The sequence below is a fragment of the Ictidomys tridecemlineatus genome, chromosome 9, assembly GCF_052094955.1.
Source record: "Ictidomys tridecemlineatus isolate mIctTri1 chromosome 9, mIctTri1.hap1, whole genome shotgun sequence".
Classification (NCBI taxonomy): Eukaryota; Metazoa; Chordata; class Mammalia; order Rodentia; family Sciuridae; genus Ictidomys; species Ictidomys tridecemlineatus.
Window position 1 is genome coordinate 94064697 of NC_135485.1, and position 20515 is coordinate 94085211.

The 20515-nt window shown below is 37.7% G+C and overlaps 1 protein-coding gene and 1 non-coding gene across 6 annotated transcripts in view; both read right to left on the bottom strand.

The window, feature by feature from the left end:
- Egf (epidermal growth factor) overlaps nucleotides 1-20515 on the bottom strand; it is an 87673-nt gene that overhangs the window by 48287 nt on the left and 18871 nt on the right. For all 5 annotated transcript variants that reach the window (XR_013426025.1, XM_078021811.1, XM_078021810.1 and 2 more), the window contains 6 exons: nucleotides 19958-20157; nucleotides 17547-17728; nucleotides 16906-17133; nucleotides 15989-16191; nucleotides 2740-2865; nucleotides 1573-1695 (listed from right to left, as the gene is read on the bottom strand). Coding sequence is in view for 4 of the 5 variants with exons in the window: in XM_078021811.1 (XP_077877937.1) it covers nucleotides 1573-1695; nucleotides 2740-2865; nucleotides 15989-16191; nucleotides 16906-17133; nucleotides 17547-17728; nucleotides 19958-20157 (1062 nt within the window). In the remaining variant the exon portion in view is untranslated. The remainder of the gene's footprint in view (nucleotides 1-1572; nucleotides 1696-2739; nucleotides 2866-15988; nucleotides 16192-16905; nucleotides 17134-17546; nucleotides 17729-19957; nucleotides 20158-20515) is intronic.
- On the bottom strand, nucleotides 15782-15885 carry LOC144366990 (U6 spliceosomal RNA). The gene has a single exon (XR_013426212.1). It is a non-coding gene; the product is annotated as a U6 spliceosomal RNA (small nuclear RNA).

Consider the following 20515-nt stretch of genomic DNA (forward strand, 5'->3'; position numbering starts at 1 on the left):
CATTTTATGAGTGTGGTTAGGTGTAGGAAGAGAAATGAGAGGCTCTTAACAAATATTAAAATGTATGATAAATTATCATATATGCATAATAATGTGCAATCATTAAAATAGTGGAGAATGGGTGTAGGAATAGACAGAAGATAATACAACAGGACAGAAAGCTCAGATTAGAAAAGATTAAAGTATACATAAGAACATACTGCGTAAGATGTTATTTTAAAATTAGTGAGCATGTGAAAGATCATCCAATAATTGTATAGAAATAACTGAATAATGATTCGGGAGAGAAATGTAAATCTCTACCCTATAGCAAATATTAAAATAAATTCCAAGCAAGTCAAATATGACATTGCATATGTAATATTAAACTTCTAGCAGGTTTGAGAATCAAGTGAGATTACATTTGCCACACTTGGTACACAGTGGGCCCTATGAGGAATTTACATCCTTTACTTCAGTATATTTGCCAGTGGCCAAAATTTGTAATATTAAGAGAGGGGCAAATTTCATAGACAAGCACAAGCATGCTGGTTAATTTCCAAGAAATTCATTATTGTTAGGTCCTTAGGCCAAAGTAATTCCATTTTGAAAATCAGCACCTGTCATTTTAAGAATCCCACCCATGCATGACCTTCTCGTTAAGCCATCTCCAAAGAGTCCCTAACTACTGAAACCACAACAAAGATGCCAAGTAACAATCACAGGACCGTGGGTTATTTTGGTTTTTGATATTTTTTAGTTATACATGGACACAATATCTTTATTTTGTTTATTTATTTTTATGTGGTGCTGAGGATTGAACCCAGGGCCTCACATGTGAAAGGCAAGCTCTCTGCCACTGAGCCACAACCCCAGCCCTCTGGGTTATTTTTTAACCACTTCATTGTACATGACTATATAGTTAAATTTTTTCAGCAGGCTGTTGCTCCTTGAAGAAAGGTAGCCTGGCAGATATTCTCTGTAAATAAATCTTTGCTTGACTCAGAGATGTGTCTCTTATGGATATTTGCACCAGGTACCCTAACAATTATCATTCATCCATTTCAATGTGCCTGCTTTCATAAGCATAGACGATATCTAGACTGACCTATTCCACCATCTTTGAAGAAGAATAGATAATAAACATGAGTTGAAACTCTCATTTGTACTTAGCCATACTAGTAGATTCAATAAAAAATTTATCTTAAGGTATCTGAATATTTAATCCTAAATTTGCACTGGGAATATCCATATACATTTAGAATGTATCTTTTTCTTTTTAATATGTATATTGCCAGCATTGATGCCCCCAAAGACCTAGAAACAATGATTTACTCAGGCACAGATTATATTATGTGTGTGTGTGTGTGTGTGTGTGTGTGTGTGTGTGTATCCCAACCCTGGTAGTCTTTATTTTAAATATCTATAGTAAAATGTAGTTATCCATATTTCAAAAAGCAAAACAAAATAAAACTCCAAGGTAATTCTGATGCACACTGCTAACTGAAGCCTATCAACCCATCATAGTTCACTCAAAAACATTATTGAAAATTAAGAAGAATAATGCAATAAATACTTGTTTTTGTGACTTACGATGGCATCGTTTTCCATCAGAAAGCAGAACAAATCCTGCAGGGCACGTGCAATAATAGGATCCAGGAATGTTCTTACACCCAAGAGTACAGCCATGATTCCAAAAGGCACATTCATTGACATCTATACAATGACAAAAGCAAATCACAATAAAATGGTTGTTTCTGAAAATAAATTGTGCTATTACTAATTAGTAAGCACAAAGTAGGGTGGTATATGCTGTAACTGATCAGGGAGGGATGTTTTTCCAATTCTCAGAAAAAGAGAAAAAGAAGTCAGTCCGATGATCATGAAAGGCATTTCTACTGTGTTATAGTTTATACAGATTTTTGGGACTAGAATTAACTTTTGATAAACATATAGCACTATATTCCTTGAAACGATACAGCATGCCATTCAAGTTAGGAACTGTTGGAAGTTTCTTAATCAGTTTGGACAATTCCTGTTCTGCTATTTACTTTTCTCAAGACCCAAGGGGAGCCCCTCTCCTAAAAGAAGAAACACTCCATAGCAGCTTTGCTCCAACGGAAGCGCCAGCCTTCCAGCTCACAGCTTTTGCACATCACAGCTTTTCCCATTGGTGCCCTGTAAGCAGGGGACTATAACTAGGTGCCAGATTTACCCGCAACTGATGCCACTTAATGTGTCCTGCAGCCATTGGGTTCTTTTCATCCCTAAATCACAGCACCTTCCAGGAAAAGGGATGCAGACGTCTCTTGGGTTCATTAAATAGGGCTTGGAATTTTGAAACAGGAGGCGTCCTAGGGGACGAGCCTGAGCCTCAGTTTGCGTCGTTCCAGATTAGATCTTTATGGAATACGATGTGACAGTCATATGCTCTGAGAATCCGATGGTAGCTATGGAACTGCTCTCTTAAAAAGTGTTTATCCTGAAATTTTGCACAAATTCAAACGCAAAGAGGCTCAGAGAATCTCCTCCCCCTCCCGAGCAGCCTCTGTATCTGAGGTAGGAACACAGGATATTGTTTTTAAAAAGGGACCTCGAAGTATTAGAAAGACTTTAAAAACAGAAGAAAAAATAAATAAAAGTGCTCTCCTGGGTTAAAGCAAGCTAACTTGAAGTCGATTTCCCGGTGACGCCCTCGTGGCCCCTCAAAACAGTTCTCGGCGACCGACACTCCCCCGCCCTCCGCGGGGCGCGCTTTACCTTCACAGGATTTCCGGTCTCGGCTGAGCGCGTAGCCCTCCGCACATGCGCACAAGCGCGACTTGGAGTCCTGGCCGCACGCTCTACCGCTGCAGTTAGCTTTCTTTAGTTTGCAAAGTTTCTTTTCTAGAACAGAAGATGGTTTATTAGGAACCTGTGGATATGTGTTTTGACAGAGGACAATGCTCCATCCCTGCACGGTTCTTAAACTGGCTCCTCTTGTCGCCTCTTGCCACGGTGGCGCTGCTCTAGCTGGGATTCGCCAGCGTTCCAAAGTCCTTATTTCTCTAATTGTCTTACAGTAGCTCTCAGGATAGGGCGTCCTAACTAGCTGGAGATGTCATTCCTTGGGTTGCTAATAGTACAATTTATCTGCTTTTTCATTCTGACGTAAAAAAACACATAAACAGAATTCTGTTCAAGAAATAATAATAAAAAAAGACTTTGAACTTAAGCACATCTTTCCCTGAGTGTACTATGTATAAGTCAGAGGTAGATGGTATTTAGCTGTTTTTATAATTATTATTTTTTAAAAAATCTTTCAGGCTTAATGTATATTGCCACATGTCTTATCCTCAAATTTCTGAGTTTATTGCTGACATATCCCATATGTTATGAACTATCCCAAGTGAATTGGAATTTGTTCAATAAAATGGGTGCTTGGGTTGAATTAGCTACAAATTGGGTTGAGTTAGGTGTGTTTCCGTGCTGACGTTATAGTTACAGTTATCTATTTTGGGGCGCTTGAGTTAGATTAACTATACTGAACCAACTTGGTATATGACCAACTTAGTACCTCTGTTTTTCAAAGCCCAAAGTCAAGGGCTAACCTAGTAGCATGTATATCCTGTTTCAAGAGGTTAACAAGATTTTTGCATCTTTTACTTCTTATTTTTGTCGATTTTAATGACAGAAACTTTATAAAATGCTATGGGAAATACAGATAAGCTTAAGTGTGGGGACAGATGCCCAGATGCAGGTAGACATGAAGCAGTGATCTGGCAGAAGGTAAAGGCCAAGGAAGAGCACTGGGTCATAGAGCCTGAAGTCTGGCATGGTTAAGATCTACTCGAGACTGCATAATGAGAAGAGCACAGGGTCTCAGCCAGGGCTGTGGAGAACACCAGCACTGTTGTGGGAAACACAGAAAACAAATCAGCAAGCACCTGAGCAGAGCAGTTGCAGCTGGATCCTGTTCCCCAAGTGCATTTGTTCTCTGATCTCTTTTCTCTACTTCTAGAGATGTCCCCTTCATCTGACTTGACCTATTTCCTTCTACTTCAAATCACTCTTACAAGATAGAATTTCAGCAAATTTGGTTAAATGACCTATAATTAGCTTCTTATTTTCAATCTATGACTCAAGCAGCATTTCATCTATAAATAGAGGAGTGCTACACTGGGCATGGCAGAAAAGTCTGTTTTTGTTTGGCAGTTTGAGCAGAAACAAGACAATGGACTAATTTAAAAAAAAAAAAAGTGGACTGGTTAACATCAGGTTATTCCAGGTTCCTTTCCAGGTAAAGGTTAAAACAGGGCGGACTTCCTTATCATGCTGGGGAGAACTGATTGGTTTGGGGATTTGTCCATCACGTTTCTCCTGATTTCTTAGAAGGTTAGATAAACAAGTTGGTTTTGATTTGGGGATCTGGAACTTCAGTATGAATGACTCCATTATGATTAGGTCTGCTGGGGCCTCATGCAGGAGCTCTGTTCAAGTCAGTGGCCTCTGATAAATTTTACCACTAAACACATTTTTGACCAACAGCTGCAGAATTCAATAGAAACATATTTTTGTTGCATTTAGAAAATCCCAAGTGTACATCACCAACCAGAGAACATGTTCCCCTCTTGGGATTCTAGTTTGTTATGAGGGAGAGCCTTCATACCAAAATCTATAATCTGCATTTTTATAGATTCCAGAGTGACTCTGATGCTGGGAGTCTTCATGCCAGACTGAGAAACAATGGCCTAATGTTCTGCTGAGACATTCCACCTTGACTCCATTTAGTTGGTCCGTGTTCTTTCCTTAGTCATTTTAACTTGTATTTTTTTCAGTTTTCTTGGCAGAAATAAATGTGAAATCAATCTTGCCAACTCTCTATACAACTGCAGTATTTCCTACTAAATTTGTTAAGCTCTACATTGAATAGTATTTTGGAAAAAAATTTTCCTTATCTATGCTTTTTATGCTAATTATGCAGGTATATTTACATATTTTTTCATAGCATGAAAAATATGTAAATATACCTGCATAATTTTCTGCATGCTACACTTAAGCTATAAAATTTTAATTAATCAAAATTTAAAATGGCTCAAATTTTAAGTGAATGACAAAAATCAGAAACTTGTAAGATTATTGAGGACAAAATACATCCTCTTCACATTTCTTTAAAAAAAAAACAAGTAATTTTTAACTTTGATTTTTTTTCCTTTAATAACACCAAAACACTACACTTTCTTAAGATAACAAAAACTTCACAGATTATGCTTCCTGTAATTGTACCTTATAAAAATCTTTCCAAGCCCAACATAATAGATGATTATAGGAATTAAAAAATCAGGAAAATCGAGTTTTGTCTTGTTCTGTATTTCACAGCCAATTGCTTTATCTCCTTGACCTAGGTTTCCTAATCCATGGAATGAAAATATTGAATTAGATATTCTCATTCATATTGTGTCTGTCTGTCTGTCTCTCTCTCTAATTGGCTCTCTCTCTCTCCTCCACACATGAGCATGCGCTTGCTCTGCCCTCCCCCTTTTTAAAGTGCTGTGATTCAAAACAATTAAATGTTTGTGGTAAATTTTTCTAAATTTATACCTCTAAAGAGTCTCAAACCTTAATTACTGCCTACAGCATGGTAACACAGATCAAACTGTCTAATGAAGAAAATGATCAATATCTAGGGTATAGGAAATGACCCAGAGAATCTTCTAGATCCTGTATTGTAACTTTTTTTTGTACCTTTCTACTATCTCTTACACCTGGCCCCTGTATGTTCTAATCTTCCTCATCATCACTATTATATCTATCATGATTATATGTATGTATTCTTTTTCCATTAATAGGTAAGGGATGTACTCTACTCACATATGTAGTCTCAGTAACACCTAGCATGTTGCCTTTCACTACATAGGTACATAGCAAACATCTGGAATACATGCACAAGGTCCTGTGATCATTCATCTGCTCCCTCACTTCTTTAATTCTTTTCCCCTTGGATTTCCAGTCACCTCAAACAGATGAGCAGACTGTGTTAGCTTAGAACTCTGTCCCCTCTACCATGCTGCCAATGGTTTGAATGATGCTTATTAATCATTATTCTCCTCTGCATGGTTGTGTTGATGATGTGACCTGAATTCAGACACTAAACACTTTAAAAGGTCATTTTAGGAAATGGCCAAACACAGAGGATTGAGTGTTATATTTCAGTTTAATCTTCTTAATCTTCTGCTGCTCTTTAGCTTCAAAATAGGCCAAAGCTAGCACTCAGAATGTTGCTGCTGACCTCAGATAACACCCCTTCTCAGAGCCCAGCAGAGGGGCTTAATTGCCTTTGAGATCAATTAAAGTCCCTAATCGTGGAGTTTAATGTCCATGCCAACTGTGCCTTCAATCACTGCCTGACAAACACACAGGCGCTCTTGAGCTTGCCTGCAGCCCAGTAAGTCTACAGATTTTACCCTGGTCCAGTTCTGAAATAGTGCACAAGGGATTCCCTTGCCTGCATTTCCCACCCCATCACATAAAATCACATTCCTCAAATTCTGTGTAAGACCCTGTCACAAAGCTGTTCTAATCTCTTCCATTCAAACCCATTCACTAATCATTCTTGTAACTGAATATTTGCATCCCGATAGATATTTAACACATAACAATAAAAATTTGAATAACACTTTATAAACCATCTACATTTTCACATTTAGTTTTCAGAACAAGTCCTGGGGTTTTGCAGAGCAATATTGTTTTCCATTTTATAGATTAGGAAATAGTGCCTTGTTAAGGAGCACATAGGTAATAAGGGGTAGAACGAAGGCTCAACCCCAAGCCTTCTGTTTGCAGGCTCCACCTCTTTACCATGTATGTGTGAGGTGTTACATATGCACATATGTGTATAAGTATATACGTGGGCGTGTATGCATACATAAAATATAACTGGGCTTTGTGGAATTTCTGTAAAAACCTACAGTTATATTTTTGTTTCATTTGTTTATTGTCTTTCTCATTAGTGAGTTCTCAAAAAATGATACCCTTAACTTCCTCAAAAAACTTCCCAAAGTATATACTACAGAAGTTTTTTCTTCCCTGTTAAGAGATATATAAGGAAGAAAATACATGAGTGGCTATTTCTCTTCCTGGAATTCATAATTACCATTGGAAAAAAAAACTACCCAGAATTTAACTATTTGGTATTCATACTTATCTGAACCCTTTTAAGAATCAGAAAATAAACAAACTAGTAACCTCTAGAAAGTAAAAAAAAAAAAAATACTTTTTATTCTTAGAAAAGCCCCTCTGGCCCACTCAGTCTCTTCATACTATATACCTATTTTTGACAAGTTCAACCAGCCCAGAGCATAAAGGTAGAAAACACAGGTGTGGAAGCCTCCACTCCCATTGTGCCCATCCCACCCCACCTGCTTGCTGGATGGTACACTGGTGACAGGACTCCATGGGCTCTCTTGTTGAGAGACTGATAGCAACCTCAACTTTGCATTCCAGACACCAGTGTCAATGAGTAGGAGGCAGGGGGTGATGAGGGGAATCTATTGTTCATCTGTCCCACACAGACTAGACGCCTCTGATCAGGCTCCTCCTGGAGAAAGATGGTACAATTTGAATATCAAGAGGATAATAACTACCATGAATAGAAACATGTCGACTACTTATTTGAATTCATGAGTTTATAAAGATGCTTTTGAAAAAAGGTCACCGTTAGAGGATATTGGGAAACTAACCCTTTATTCTGAAAATGGGTTAATTAAGGGATGGGAACAAGCTTTGAATTTGCCTTTCCTAGAAAAGCTCCTCCTCAAGGGAATTGTATATCTGATGTGGAAAGTTTCTTCTTTATATAAGAATTCCAGATAGTAAATGTATAAGCAATGATACAATTAGAAAAAAAAATGGCTCCAGGCAGCGGTAATCAATAGCCATTATGGAAAAGGCTGATGGGAAACTATAGTTGATGGACCAGGCTGGCCACCCCTGAACAGATGATTAATCTTGAACATCACAAAAAGAATGCGAACCAGCCCCTCTATGCCTCCTAAGGTGGTACAATAGGAAGCATAAACTCACAAAGCATCCTTGAAAAAATTCTGACTCTGATCAGGTTTCTAGACCTAAGCTATCAGTTTATGGGAAATACAGAAGGTAGAGAAAGATGATATCACCATGGAGATATAATTTGCAAAATTCAGAAAGTGGAAAATTTAACAGGACAAAGAATCTGGTTTCTTTCTTTTCTTTTTTTTTTCTTCATTTATTGCCTTCAATGTGTTGCTGAGTCTACCCCAGATATAATATGTATAAATATTTAATGTGGTGCTGGGGATTAGAACCCAGGGCCTTGTGCATGCAAGCAAGCACTCAACCAACTGAGCTATATCCTTAGCCCAAGAATCTGGTTTCTTAAACAAATAAATGGCAACAGAAATCCTCTAATTAGAAAACAAACCATAGACCTACAGACAGGCATGTGGGAATCAGCAAGATGTGAGAGCTGAGAGCAAGGAAGGAGACAAAAAAATGATAGAAAGCAGCTCCAAGCATTTAAAAGGCATTTCAAGAGACAGCCATTTGGTGTCAGGGTAAACCTGTGTTATCAACTCAGCTTTGCCAAAACCAATGCTGAACTTGCCCCGATGGCCTGTATCCTTGAATATGTAACTCTAGTCACTAAGAAAATGTCAGTAATTTTAAATGATGTGAGGAAAATACTGCAATCTGTATATTACAAACATTTCTATTAAAAACAGCTTTGTGTATTTAAACTGATTATTTAAAAATACTCATCTTTCTGCAATGATTCATTTCCAGGGGTTTCCAAATAACCCATGTTTTACAGAAGACTCTCCAGCAGAATGAATCAGAATGAATTAGAGTTGTACCTGGGTGGTTTTAGCTACACTTATCTTCTGGAAGCAGGTACATTTCCAGATGGAGGCAATCATCCTTTGTGGACTCACAGGAATAAAGACGTTCAACAATATTTTTTACATGAAAAGAAGGAAAAGTCTTTTACACAGTCGATGATAGACACCTAGTTCCCAAAGAAATAAACTTTTGAAACTCCCTTAGAAGCTTAAAACGGGAATCTACATTTAAAGAATCCAGAAAGAAAAAAAATGGACCTTCTACAAAATAATATCTGTGAATAGTAAATTGCAAAGTGTCTAGAAGATAAACTTGATATTTTTCCATTTGTACTAAGAAGTTCCCACATTGACTTGAGAGTCTAGGTGTCAGAGCAATCAGAGGGCTGGCTAAGTTTAATCATGCCTAACCAGTGTTATTAAGCCCACAAAAATGTGAGATCAATTCTACTTTTGAGTGGTTGGGGAGGATATTTGAATTTCTGAAATTAACAGAAAAGAGAGAGAGAAAGAAATAAGGTTTTGGATCCAAGGTCTGTGCAAACTGAAATATTTAACCAACAGGAGGCCACAGGTAGACAAGAATGTTCCACATTACAGGCTTTTCCCCAAAACAAATAGGCCAATCTAAGCTATGAAACGACAGAGTGAGAGCTCAGCTGTGGAGGCAGCTAACCACCTGGGTTCAATCCCAGGTCCACCACAGTGTGACCTTGAATGAGCTACTGTGATGAGGTAAGAGGACAAAGGACAAATTGCTCTTCTTGGCCTAGGTTTACAGCCTGCCAGCCACTAAGAGGTGCCACGTTAACTCATGGTTCCTCAGATTCCTAGTGTGGGTCATTTATCCACCCTCAGACAGTATCAGGGGCATCAGTAGAGCCAGAGTGCTTTCTCTTAACTCATCCATCACCACTGGGCACAAATGCTGAAGTGCCCCCACAGGTAGAAGTATGCCTAAAGCCAATTAATACTCCTAAACCCCAGACCATTGCTGCAAGCAGACAATAAAACTAGCTCCTTTCTTTTGTTCCAGGGAATCATCCTGATGCTTTCTTGTTGGAGCTGTGTCTCCTTTCCCAAGTGGAGGCCCCAATAAAGGCTTTGCCTGTATATTCGTACTCCTGGGACTCATTTTCACTTCTACCGTTGTTGAATCAGAGTTCCCAGTGTCCAGTTTCAATGACATCCCTGAACTCCAGATTTTTTAAAAACTATAAAATGATACCGATAATCACGCCAAGTTCAAAAGATTGTCCTGAAGCTCAGATGACACTGTACAGGGCGATCCAAGCAAGAGTGGAAAACTCTGTAATTATGGCTATTTCTGTTAGGCAGGAGGGCAATATTCTTAGATATTACATAGCTTTAAAATGGGTTCCTTGAAGTTTAGGATGAGAGTGCAAAGGATATTTTTCAGCTCTTTTTTACTGAAGACCTCTAGACATTGGGAGTTTGATGGAGAGGTATATTGCCTATCTTGAAGGACTAAGGAAGTTTAGGGAGACAGACAATTATGGCAAAGCACACTAAGTACCATGGGATAAGGGAAATTGTCCAAGAATATATGTTCCAGGAATACATTCTCTGAGAACGCAGTGGTGCATCAGCTAGCTTGGGTATGCAGTGGGTAGAGGGAAGGTGTTCCTGAAGGAAGTAATGTCAGGACTGTTTCCTAGAAAATAACAAGAGAGCCAGGGAAGGGAGGAAGTGTTTTGCAGGTCTGGAGCAGAGAGAAGACAGAAGGCCTTCCTTAGAAGAGGTAATCCAATCTTTGAGACTGGCTGTGCTGTAAAGAATGTAACACAAACAATGGTGTGAAATGAAACCTAGAAAAGAGCAGAGGTTTTTGTGAGCCAGCTGAAGAGAGTGCACTTGAGTTACTGACAATTGGGAGCTGTCACAAGGTTTTAACCAAAGAAGGAGATGATTAGGTTCTCATTTTTGATGGTTTATGCTCTCTGCAGCATGGAAAATGAAGGCAGGGTACCAATCAGAAGAATTGTGGAGAGAGAGGACTATAGAGAGAGGCACAAGTAGCTAGATTATTGGGGGATAATTGGTAGGATTTGGAGACTGGTTTTATGGAATGAAGGTCAGAAGGAGGGAGGAATGGGCAACTCCTGGATTTCTGCCTTGGGAGGTGGGATGGATAAGGATGCTTCTTACTGATCTAGGGACACTGCAGGGAGAAAAAGTGAGAAGGAAGGAAAGAAAGTAGGTAGATCAGTTATTTCTTTTGAGCTTAAAGTATTTGCAAGAAATCCAAGTAAAAACGTCTAGTAAGTAGATAAGTATCAGAATCTTGATAAAGATATTTTTTACTAACTTGAATTCATACACCCACTGCAGGACCTTGAACTTGGAGGGTATAGACAGCAAGCAGGTATGACCAAGAAGAAAGACCAGGACCACTTCAGGAGATAATCAGATGGTCAGCAAAACAGCATGGTGGTAAAACTGTAACTTCACCACTTCGACTTGGGGTTCAGCAATCAGCAGTTGTGAAACTTCTGGAAAATCAGCCAGTCTGAATCGATGAACCAAGGACAAATCCTTGGAAAGCTCTGGGGCTTTTCTTTGGTCAACTGCACTGGTTAGACAGTCTTCATGGGACTGCCCCTTTTCATATAGTATGAATAAACCTCCAATGTTTTAAATCAGTTTTTCCTGCAGCTTTGCTCTGCAGCAGATCTTTGCAGCTCAACACTCATTATGCCTCAGAGTCTGATTTTTGTTTTGTTTTTTAATTTAGTCTAGAGTTCAAAAAAGAGGTCTGATATAGAAATAATTGATTTAAGAGTCCCTTGGGCTACTGCCTAGGAAGTAAAACAGAAAAGTGCCACAGCCTGAATTGGCCATAGAGAGTCACACTGCACTTAACCATATGAACGGGTCTGAGAAATCCCACTTGAGAAAAAGCAACCTGTTTAAACAACTTATTGAATTTAGCATATCTAAATCACTTAATCTTCAAAGATGTTTCCTTCCAAATAACCTCATTAAATCCCACAGAACTAGAGTTTTATAGAACATGCTTTGATAAACTATAGTTTAGGTATTTCACAAGGAGAAATAAGTCTATTGAAACTCTTATTTGTGCAATAACTGTCTTTTATAATAAAAAAATCCAGATTACAGGACTTTTCTCAGTTACCTCCTTATTAGCAGTAGCCTCACAACTAAATGTCTTATAAAACTAATTACTGCTGTCTGCCTCACCAGAGCAGCTGCCATTGTAGGCCAGATTCCCAGGTGGTATGTCTTTATATTTGAAGGGTATCAGGCACATTGAGAATCTGGTGAAAGTTCTATACCATCTCCCTAGGGGGAACAATGACATATTTTCATCAAACACATGAAATCAAGAAATTCACAGATCTTCAAAGGTAAAGAATTCCTGCTTTCTAAAGCACTGAAAAAATTTAAACCTAACTAATCATGACCAAAGTAGCAATGCTCTTAAAATCAAAAGTTATTTCACTTGGAGTATGTTATTGTTTAGATGTGAGGTGTCCCCCAAAAGCTCATGTTTAAAATAATGTGAGAAAGTTTAGAGATGAAAGGACTAGGTTGAGACAGAATTCAGAATCTGTGTATTAATCCACCTGAATGGATTAACTGGGTGGTAACTATAGGCAAGGAGGGTGTGGCTGGAAGAGATAGGTCACTGGTGGTATGACCTTGGGATTTATATTTTGTCCATGATGAGGGGAGCAGTCTCTCTCTTCTTCCAGTTGTCATGTCCTAAGCAACTTTCCTCTGCCATACCCTACCTTGATGTTCTACCTCACCATGGGCCCAGAACAATAGAGTCAGCCATCTATGGACCGAGATCTCTGAAACCATTAGCACCAAATAAACTTCTTCTTCTTTGAAATGGTTCTCTTTAGTCTTTTGGTCATGCCAACAAAAAGACTGACTAAAACTGTATATGTGAAGTTCAGCCTTTGGTCTAGAACTGAAGTCAGTCTCCAATTCCAGCTGACTTCTAGATTCTAGGTTTGTCTTTGGCTCTGCAGATAACAGTGGCTTCCAGCCAAGTTCTATTATTGGCCACTTCATTGGAGGCTGCTCTTTAGTGAATCATTATAGGCTTTCTTCTGAAATTCTTGCTTTATTTTTAAAAAATATTTATGTTTAGTTGTAGTTGAACATAATACCTTTATTTATTTATTTATGGTGCTGAAGATCGAACCCAGGGCCTTGTATGTGCATGAGCACTCTACTGCTGAGCTACAACCCAAGCCCAAAATTCTTGCTTTCAATGAGCATATTTAAATTCCCTATCAAAGAAACTGAAGAAAAATGAGCTCTGAAGAAAGAATGTGTTGATGATAGGTATAAAACATAAACTGAGAGATTGACAGTCAGGATTTTTTTTTCCCCCCAAATTCATCACCATCTGTGTAATCCTGGAGAAGTCTCCATTTCTTCAGTTTCTCAACTATGAAATAAGTTATGCCTATCCTTACTGTCTCCCAATATTGCTTGATGGATCAATAAGATAATGGCCATGAAAACACTTTGGAAACTTCAAGGCTATATATAAAAAGAGAGAAGTTGGTGATGATTGCAGACACCTGTAACTATTATGAACAAGACTAATAACTACTTACTCAAAGTAGTTGTTGTTATGATTTTGTGATGTGTCATCACCACTCACACAATGAGTTGTATTTGAACTTTTTGAGTCAAATCTCCCATAAGAGGCATCCGGTGGCAGTACATCCTGTTCATTACCTTTATGTGTGGACTATATTCACCTTCCTAAAGTGATGCTACCTGATTGTTGCAAGTTAATGCAGTACTACAACCCATAGTTCAATTATATTCCTTCAAATTGTGCTTTGTAAACCCAAGTAAATCAATTTTTTAGAATAACTCGTAACGTGTAAATAGATGCTTCATCTATTGGAATTTATTTTATTCCCTGAAGTTTCTTGTTACTTGCATTGAAAGTACAGTCATTACTGATGTTAAATGATAGTTTCTAGCTGGGTTTTTTTTAATAAACCAGATAACAAGCATTGGCATTATTAGTTAACTGCCTAAGGATATAAGAAATAACAAGTTCAATTCCCGTTGACCCCAACCTCCCTTCCACACACTCTTGCCTGTCTTGTTCAGTCTCCAAGCTCTCTTTGGGAGCCATGTTTTGAATAGGTGTGAACAGATTTCTATACTAACTATGGCAGGGACCTTGTGGTCCCTCTAACATTGCCACACTATCACCAAACACTAATGGCCTCCAACAGGAAGCAAGCAGAGGAAACAAACAGTTCCACCTCTCTCTCTGTACCTCAGAGGGCTATTTGGGAATAAAATTAAGTAATTTAAAAAGCTTCTTGAAAAAAAACTTTTTCATAAAAGTCAGATATTAGTGTGATATCATTTATGTGGCATATAAGCCATATTGAGCAACCTAACAATCATAAAAGATTTTTATAATCTTAATGATTTTTTTAAAAATTAGATTCTAAAGAATTCAAACAGATGAAACTAGGAAGCAGAAATTTGGGACAGTGACTAGGTTTAGTCTATCATTCATTCATTTGACTACATTTATTGTCCAGAATTTATTTATTTTTGAATAACCACTATACATATGATGGTTATAGAAAAAAAACAGGTATGATAGGTTTATAAGTACCTGTATTACATTTATAAAATGTGGGAGAGAATAAAAATTAAAGCAAATTGATGTATAATTACACCTTGTAGTGAGTTCAGTGAAGGGTACATTGAGGAGAAAGGGCTACTATGATAGCCTGATCAGAGATGGCCTATCAGAAATGAAGAGAAACTAGGCCCAGAAGAAAAGGGTGACTGCAAAGCCTAACTCCATGAGGAAGCTTGGCATGTCTGAGGACCCATAGGACAACTTTGCTTTAGACCCTGTGGAAGGAAAGAACCCTGAAATAGGTTGGTTAAATATTAACAGGCTTGCTAAAAATGATTTCAATGTAAATGCAAGGAAAGCTTTGAAGGGTTTTAAGCAGGGGTGTGAATAGATCAGCTCTGTTACTTAAAGGCAAGAGGAGAAAACAGAAAGATCAATTGAGCAGCCATTATAAGGGATCATGCACAAAGGTTAGTTGTTTTGACGATGGTGGTGGCCGTAGAGGAGAGAAGTGGAACTTCGAGATGTATTCAGGAGGTAGAATGAAATGTGTTTGGTGGCAGATTGGAAATTCAAGGTGCGGGAGTAATCAATGAGACCAGAATGTGCCACCAAAAATGAAGGATTTTCTAGGTACAAACAATTAAGAAGAAGCCCAAGTAGGAAAGCGCTGTCTTCCCTTTATTTGGTTTAAGCAGGACATAGATTTACAAAGACAAAAGGTATCCTGTCTTGGTGTTCTACCAGAGGGAACATAGGTTCACCATTGAAAACAACTTTAGATTTGGCCTGGATATGGGAGCAGAGGAATCTACATTAATAAGCTTTACTAACTGGCCTTTATCTGCCATTGATTTGTTGCCATGTTGCCACCAAAGAACTCAAGGTCCTTTCCCTTTTTCTTGTCATCTTTCTCTTAAAAATGTACTGTTTGTTGTTGAAGATGCCATATAAACTAGAATTCAAAGATACTTCTTTGAGAGTTACTCATTCCCAGATTCTCCCTTGTATACATGTTAATGGATTTCTATTTGTTTTTCTCTTATCAAGCTCTCTTATTACAAGAGTTTATTCCAACTCAGAACTTTTAAAAATTCATTTATTTATTTGTTCTAATTAGTTATACATGACAGCAAAATGCATTTTGATTGATAGTACACAAATGGAGCACAATTTTTCATTTCTCTGTACACAAAGTAGAGTCACACCATTCATGTCATCATACATGTACTTAGGGTAATGATGTCCATGTCACCCCACCATCTTGCCTACTCCCACAGCTCGTCCCTTTCCCTCCCTCCCCTTCGCCCTATCCAAAGTTAAAAATATGGAACACTTCACGAATTTGCATGTCATCCTAGCGCAGGAGCCATGTTAATATTCTCCGTATTGTTCCAAGCACCCAACTAATAACTTATAATGATTGAATAATTTTTTTTCTTCCCCTAAAATCCCTTGTGTGTGGCTTGAATAAGTAGACAGGTAGTGACTTTGTGCCTGGCCCTGTTTGAGGTCCAAGTTGACTTACCAGAGTCCCGGTCACCATCCTCTGCCTTGGGCTGTACAATTGGATGTACTACTTTAAGTTCACCAGCTGGTACTGATGATGGATTGAAGTGAATTCTAACCATATCCTTCCCGGTGTGTTTGTTGGCTATCCAAATTGTCTTTTTTTTCAATGTTGAATAGAAGATACGGTCAGCAAAAAGAGATATTGCAAACAAATTGTGCCTAAAAAACAACGGGGGTGGGGGGGTTGGGGGGGAGGTATAATCATAAAAAATGGCAGAATAGTGGTTTGGATTATTAAAATTTCATCTCATTTGCATTTTTTGTCAGAATTTTAATCATCTGCAGTTTCTTATCTCTTATTTAGATTTAGAAAAGTATATTGCATTTAAATTTTTTATTTAGTCATCATAATCTGAACTAATAGGAAATAATTTCTTTCTCTAGATCCCTTCTGGATCTGTGATGAAAATGGGGAAGGAAACAAGAACAGGATGCGAGTGGATTTCGGTTTAGTCATCTTTCTGTTCGGCTAATTTCTGCCTCTTTCAATTACTGGAGAGTCTTTCTGGCACCATAGCAAGTCAAATAAAAGATGATGCTTCACAAAATGTATGATATAATAATTCCAAAAAGAGTAACTACGAGCAACATGTGGGAACTTATTACATGCCAGATACTTTGTTATTATTTTTAATCTGTATTTATTTGCTTAATTTCCACAATGTTCCCATATCACAGAAAACTGCAGATAAGAAAAGTTACGTAACTTAACCACCCCACGTCATTCATCTAATAATTGATAAATCTGTTTCAGACTCCAAAAATTCACGTGCTAAAACTACCACATCTATTTAGCTGATAAAAGATAAATTAATTTTTCACACAAACTTCAGCTAACAATAGTTTTATTTTAAACCATAAGGAAAAACCTACCGTGTTGGAGGTTTGATCAGATGGACAGACCTTCCATCATAATCACAGGAATAAATATGAGAATTGCTTCCTTCTCTATTGTCCTGAATCCAAAAGAGGCGTTTATCGAGCACATCCAGGGACATAGCTGTTATTCTTTCTGGTGTCTCTAATAGAGTCTTCACTTTCACCCCACTGAGATCTGCTCTGTGAAGACTGCTGTCCACTTCTGAAGACCAAAATATAAACCTGGGGGCAAACACATTGCATAGACCCATAATTGAATGGAATAGTCACTAAAATGGCAGATTCTTTCAGTGTTTCAGCAGCCCCTCATTCCTGCACAGGACAATTTTGACTATTTTGAATGAAAATTCAATTAAATAAGTACATGTTAACTATTAAGGAAATTATATGTGGTTGATTCAAGTTGGAAGAGTTATGCTTCTCTAGCAGAAAATCATGGTAGTCAACAGTGTTTATAAAAGGAGCCTGCCAAGTTCAAATGCAGGCAGGCCACTGTCCTGTTGAAAATGGTGTTAGTGTACTCTAAAAGAGGCCCTTGGTCTCAAGAAGGCCCCTTTGACTTCAAGATGGTACGATTCTAGGAATTTTGATTAGATTTGAAATGTATTTCGATGTCTGAAAACAGCAAAATTTACCTTTCTACTGGATCAACTGCTATCTTTGCAGGATATTTTAAGGTGCTTAAAAGAACATGGGAATTGTTTCCTTTCAAATCTGTTACTGTAATGATTCCTTCCTGTCGATTTGACCAAATAATTTCTTCATTTATCCAATTTATTGCCATTCCAGAAACATTTTTCTCTATATTGCATACTTTCTGTAAAATCAAATTTCAAAACTGTTATCAATATTTCCCCATTCACAGAAAAATTGATTTTATTGCTATGTATAAAAGTCTACTCTTTTAAGTACCTTTCATTCCCCCAAATTATTTAAATAATAAAATAGTGACATATAAGATGGCTTTGTTTTGATGTAGCAATATTATCCACCTCCATGTGGATATCTCTAGGCAAAGTATTTATATCATAGCTTTGAAACTGAGAATTATCCTATGCACCATTGAAATTAGCAATCAACCATAATGTAATAATTTCAACTATTTTAACAGTAGGATTTTGATGCAGAGTTTATTCAGTTTTACTTGTTAATGGAATGTTCGGATCCTCACCTAAACTTAATTCTAAGCTTTTCAAAACTCTGGCAAGTTTCCGTTGGAGTTTGAGCATAGAACTATGAAAAGGAAGAAGTTCTTGTTAAGGCTTCCATTTTCCTCTGGCCCCTCCTCCTCCATTGGTCCCTTCCTTTTTACAGATCTGGGTGTCTTACACCTTGACCCACTAACGGTACTTATTCTTATATGCCTTGAGCTGTCCCTGCTCTTTCATGATTGAAACAACCAAACTGAAACCTCTCTTATCCCCTGATTCCAGACTTAGGCAGGTCAACAGCAGGGCAACTGGTATTCTTGGCGCTGGAGGTGCAAGGTGGTTAGAAGTCCTGATTTGTATCATTGCAAGTTCTCATGGTATAATACCCCTCAGTCGCTCAGTTCCAGCTACCTACCACGTGATGTTATTAAATAGAGTTGGGCAGAGGTGGCCTGGCCTTAGAGTCTGGGCTATTTTCCTGTCAAAGCAATTCAACCAACCCATTTTAACGATTACAAATGTATTCATATACTAGGTGTTCCAGATAAGTTGTTTGCATTTTGACAGTTGTCCTTTATAAACAATGTTTTAACCCCAAAAAGGGACTACAAAGGTGGAATTCTAGGGATCAAGTCAATCCTTTTCTGATGACTTGACATAAATTCACAACTGTTTATGCCTTCTCTTGTTCTGTGACAGAAAGCCCTCCAGATTCTTAGACTCAAGATTTTGAAACTATTCTACCAGATTGGCTGGAGAATAATGAGTAGCCATAATTGTTAAAAGTGAGATTAGCAAGTATTAGAGATGTGATAAAAAACAGATTAATGCCTAATTGAAGCTTTTAGGAATAATTGGAGAGAGAAAGGTTTGGTTAAAAAAGAAAAAGAGAGTACTTTGTACTGGGAATAAATGCTTAAAGTCTTTGTAATCATGTGCCTTTTGCACTCCATCTGCAAAATATTTCGAGAACTCTCCTCCTGGGACTCATTTACCAGTTTAAAAGAAAGATTAAGGCTCTTTTGTATGTACTTCAGGTAAAATACTTTAATCGGTTATCTAATTCAGTTGCTTTTTCCAGAATGCACACAGCTTGAAAATAAAGAAGAAAAAAAAAATTATCCTCCTAAATTTCAGGTGATTTTTCCCCTCCGAAATGACAGAGATTTTGTACAGATACAATAGGGTTGATCAACCTCAGCACTATGGACATTTAGGGCTGGATAAGTCTTATTATAGGGACTCCCCTAAGTTCAATAGCATCCCTGGCTTCTGCCCACCAGATGCCAGTATCCCTTCCTCTTTCTCTCTCACCCAGAGTTACATCCCCAAAATGATTCCAGACATTGCCAAATATCCCCTGAGAGGCAGAATCCTCCACCCAGCTGAGCACTAGTGAAGTAGAAAATAATCATGCAAATAATCAATTCTAATCATAACTGACCTATAAAGTTAGATATTTTCAAAATTAAAATCATGTCCTCGCATTTTCCTTAGGAGCTTCTGTGAGTTTATTCATAATATAGTACCACAGATGCAGATTAAATGCCTACATTTGACAGACACACATTTGAACCATAATGTACTTTTGTTTATACATGAAGAATTTAGCATATCATCATATTTGCCTGTATCTCAATCCCTTTGAATAAATAGCATGGGCAATGATACTTTACCTTTTTTGTTGTTATTGTTCTGAGGATTGAACTCAGGGACATTTAACAACTGAGCCACATCCCTAGCCCTATTTCGTATTTTATTTAGAGACAGGGTCTCATTGAGTTGCTTAGTACCTCCCCATTGCTGAGGCTGGTTTTGAACTCATGACCTTCCTGTCTCAGCCTACAAGCTGCTGGGATTACAGGCGTGCATCACCACACTTGGTAGTACTTTACCTCTTGTCTTGACCCATTCAGGAAAACTCTTTGCAAAAGTTGTCTTTCTAAATCCACCCAATAGATTCTTTCCTTCTTGTAATGAAAATCCATGATCACCGAAATACCAGCATCTACCACCAGTCGCTCATGGTTTGTGCCTTCTGGGTCAATTCTAAAGATACTGTTTCCATGGGAGAAAATTAAGTAGGGTGCAGGACCTGAATGGGAAGAAAGAAACCAAACTGTACATTTTCAATGGTATTTAATCTTACCTAGGCAAATTACTTCCCCATGACAACCAACACAAGCAGAATTATTATTTAATTCCTGATTTTATATTTTAAATAAATAAAAACTATTACATGGAGAATAATGAATCCCTGCAGATGTTCACAATTAATTTTGTATGTCATCTTCCTTATAAATAAATTATAAAAATGAGCATTGCCAAATTATGAAATATGAACTATTTTAAGAAAAAGGTATTTCTTGTTCTTATTTGTAAAATGCCCTTTTATGTTAAAAAGGGAACCACATACTGTATATCATGTTGTGGAAAGGATCTATGTGAATGTT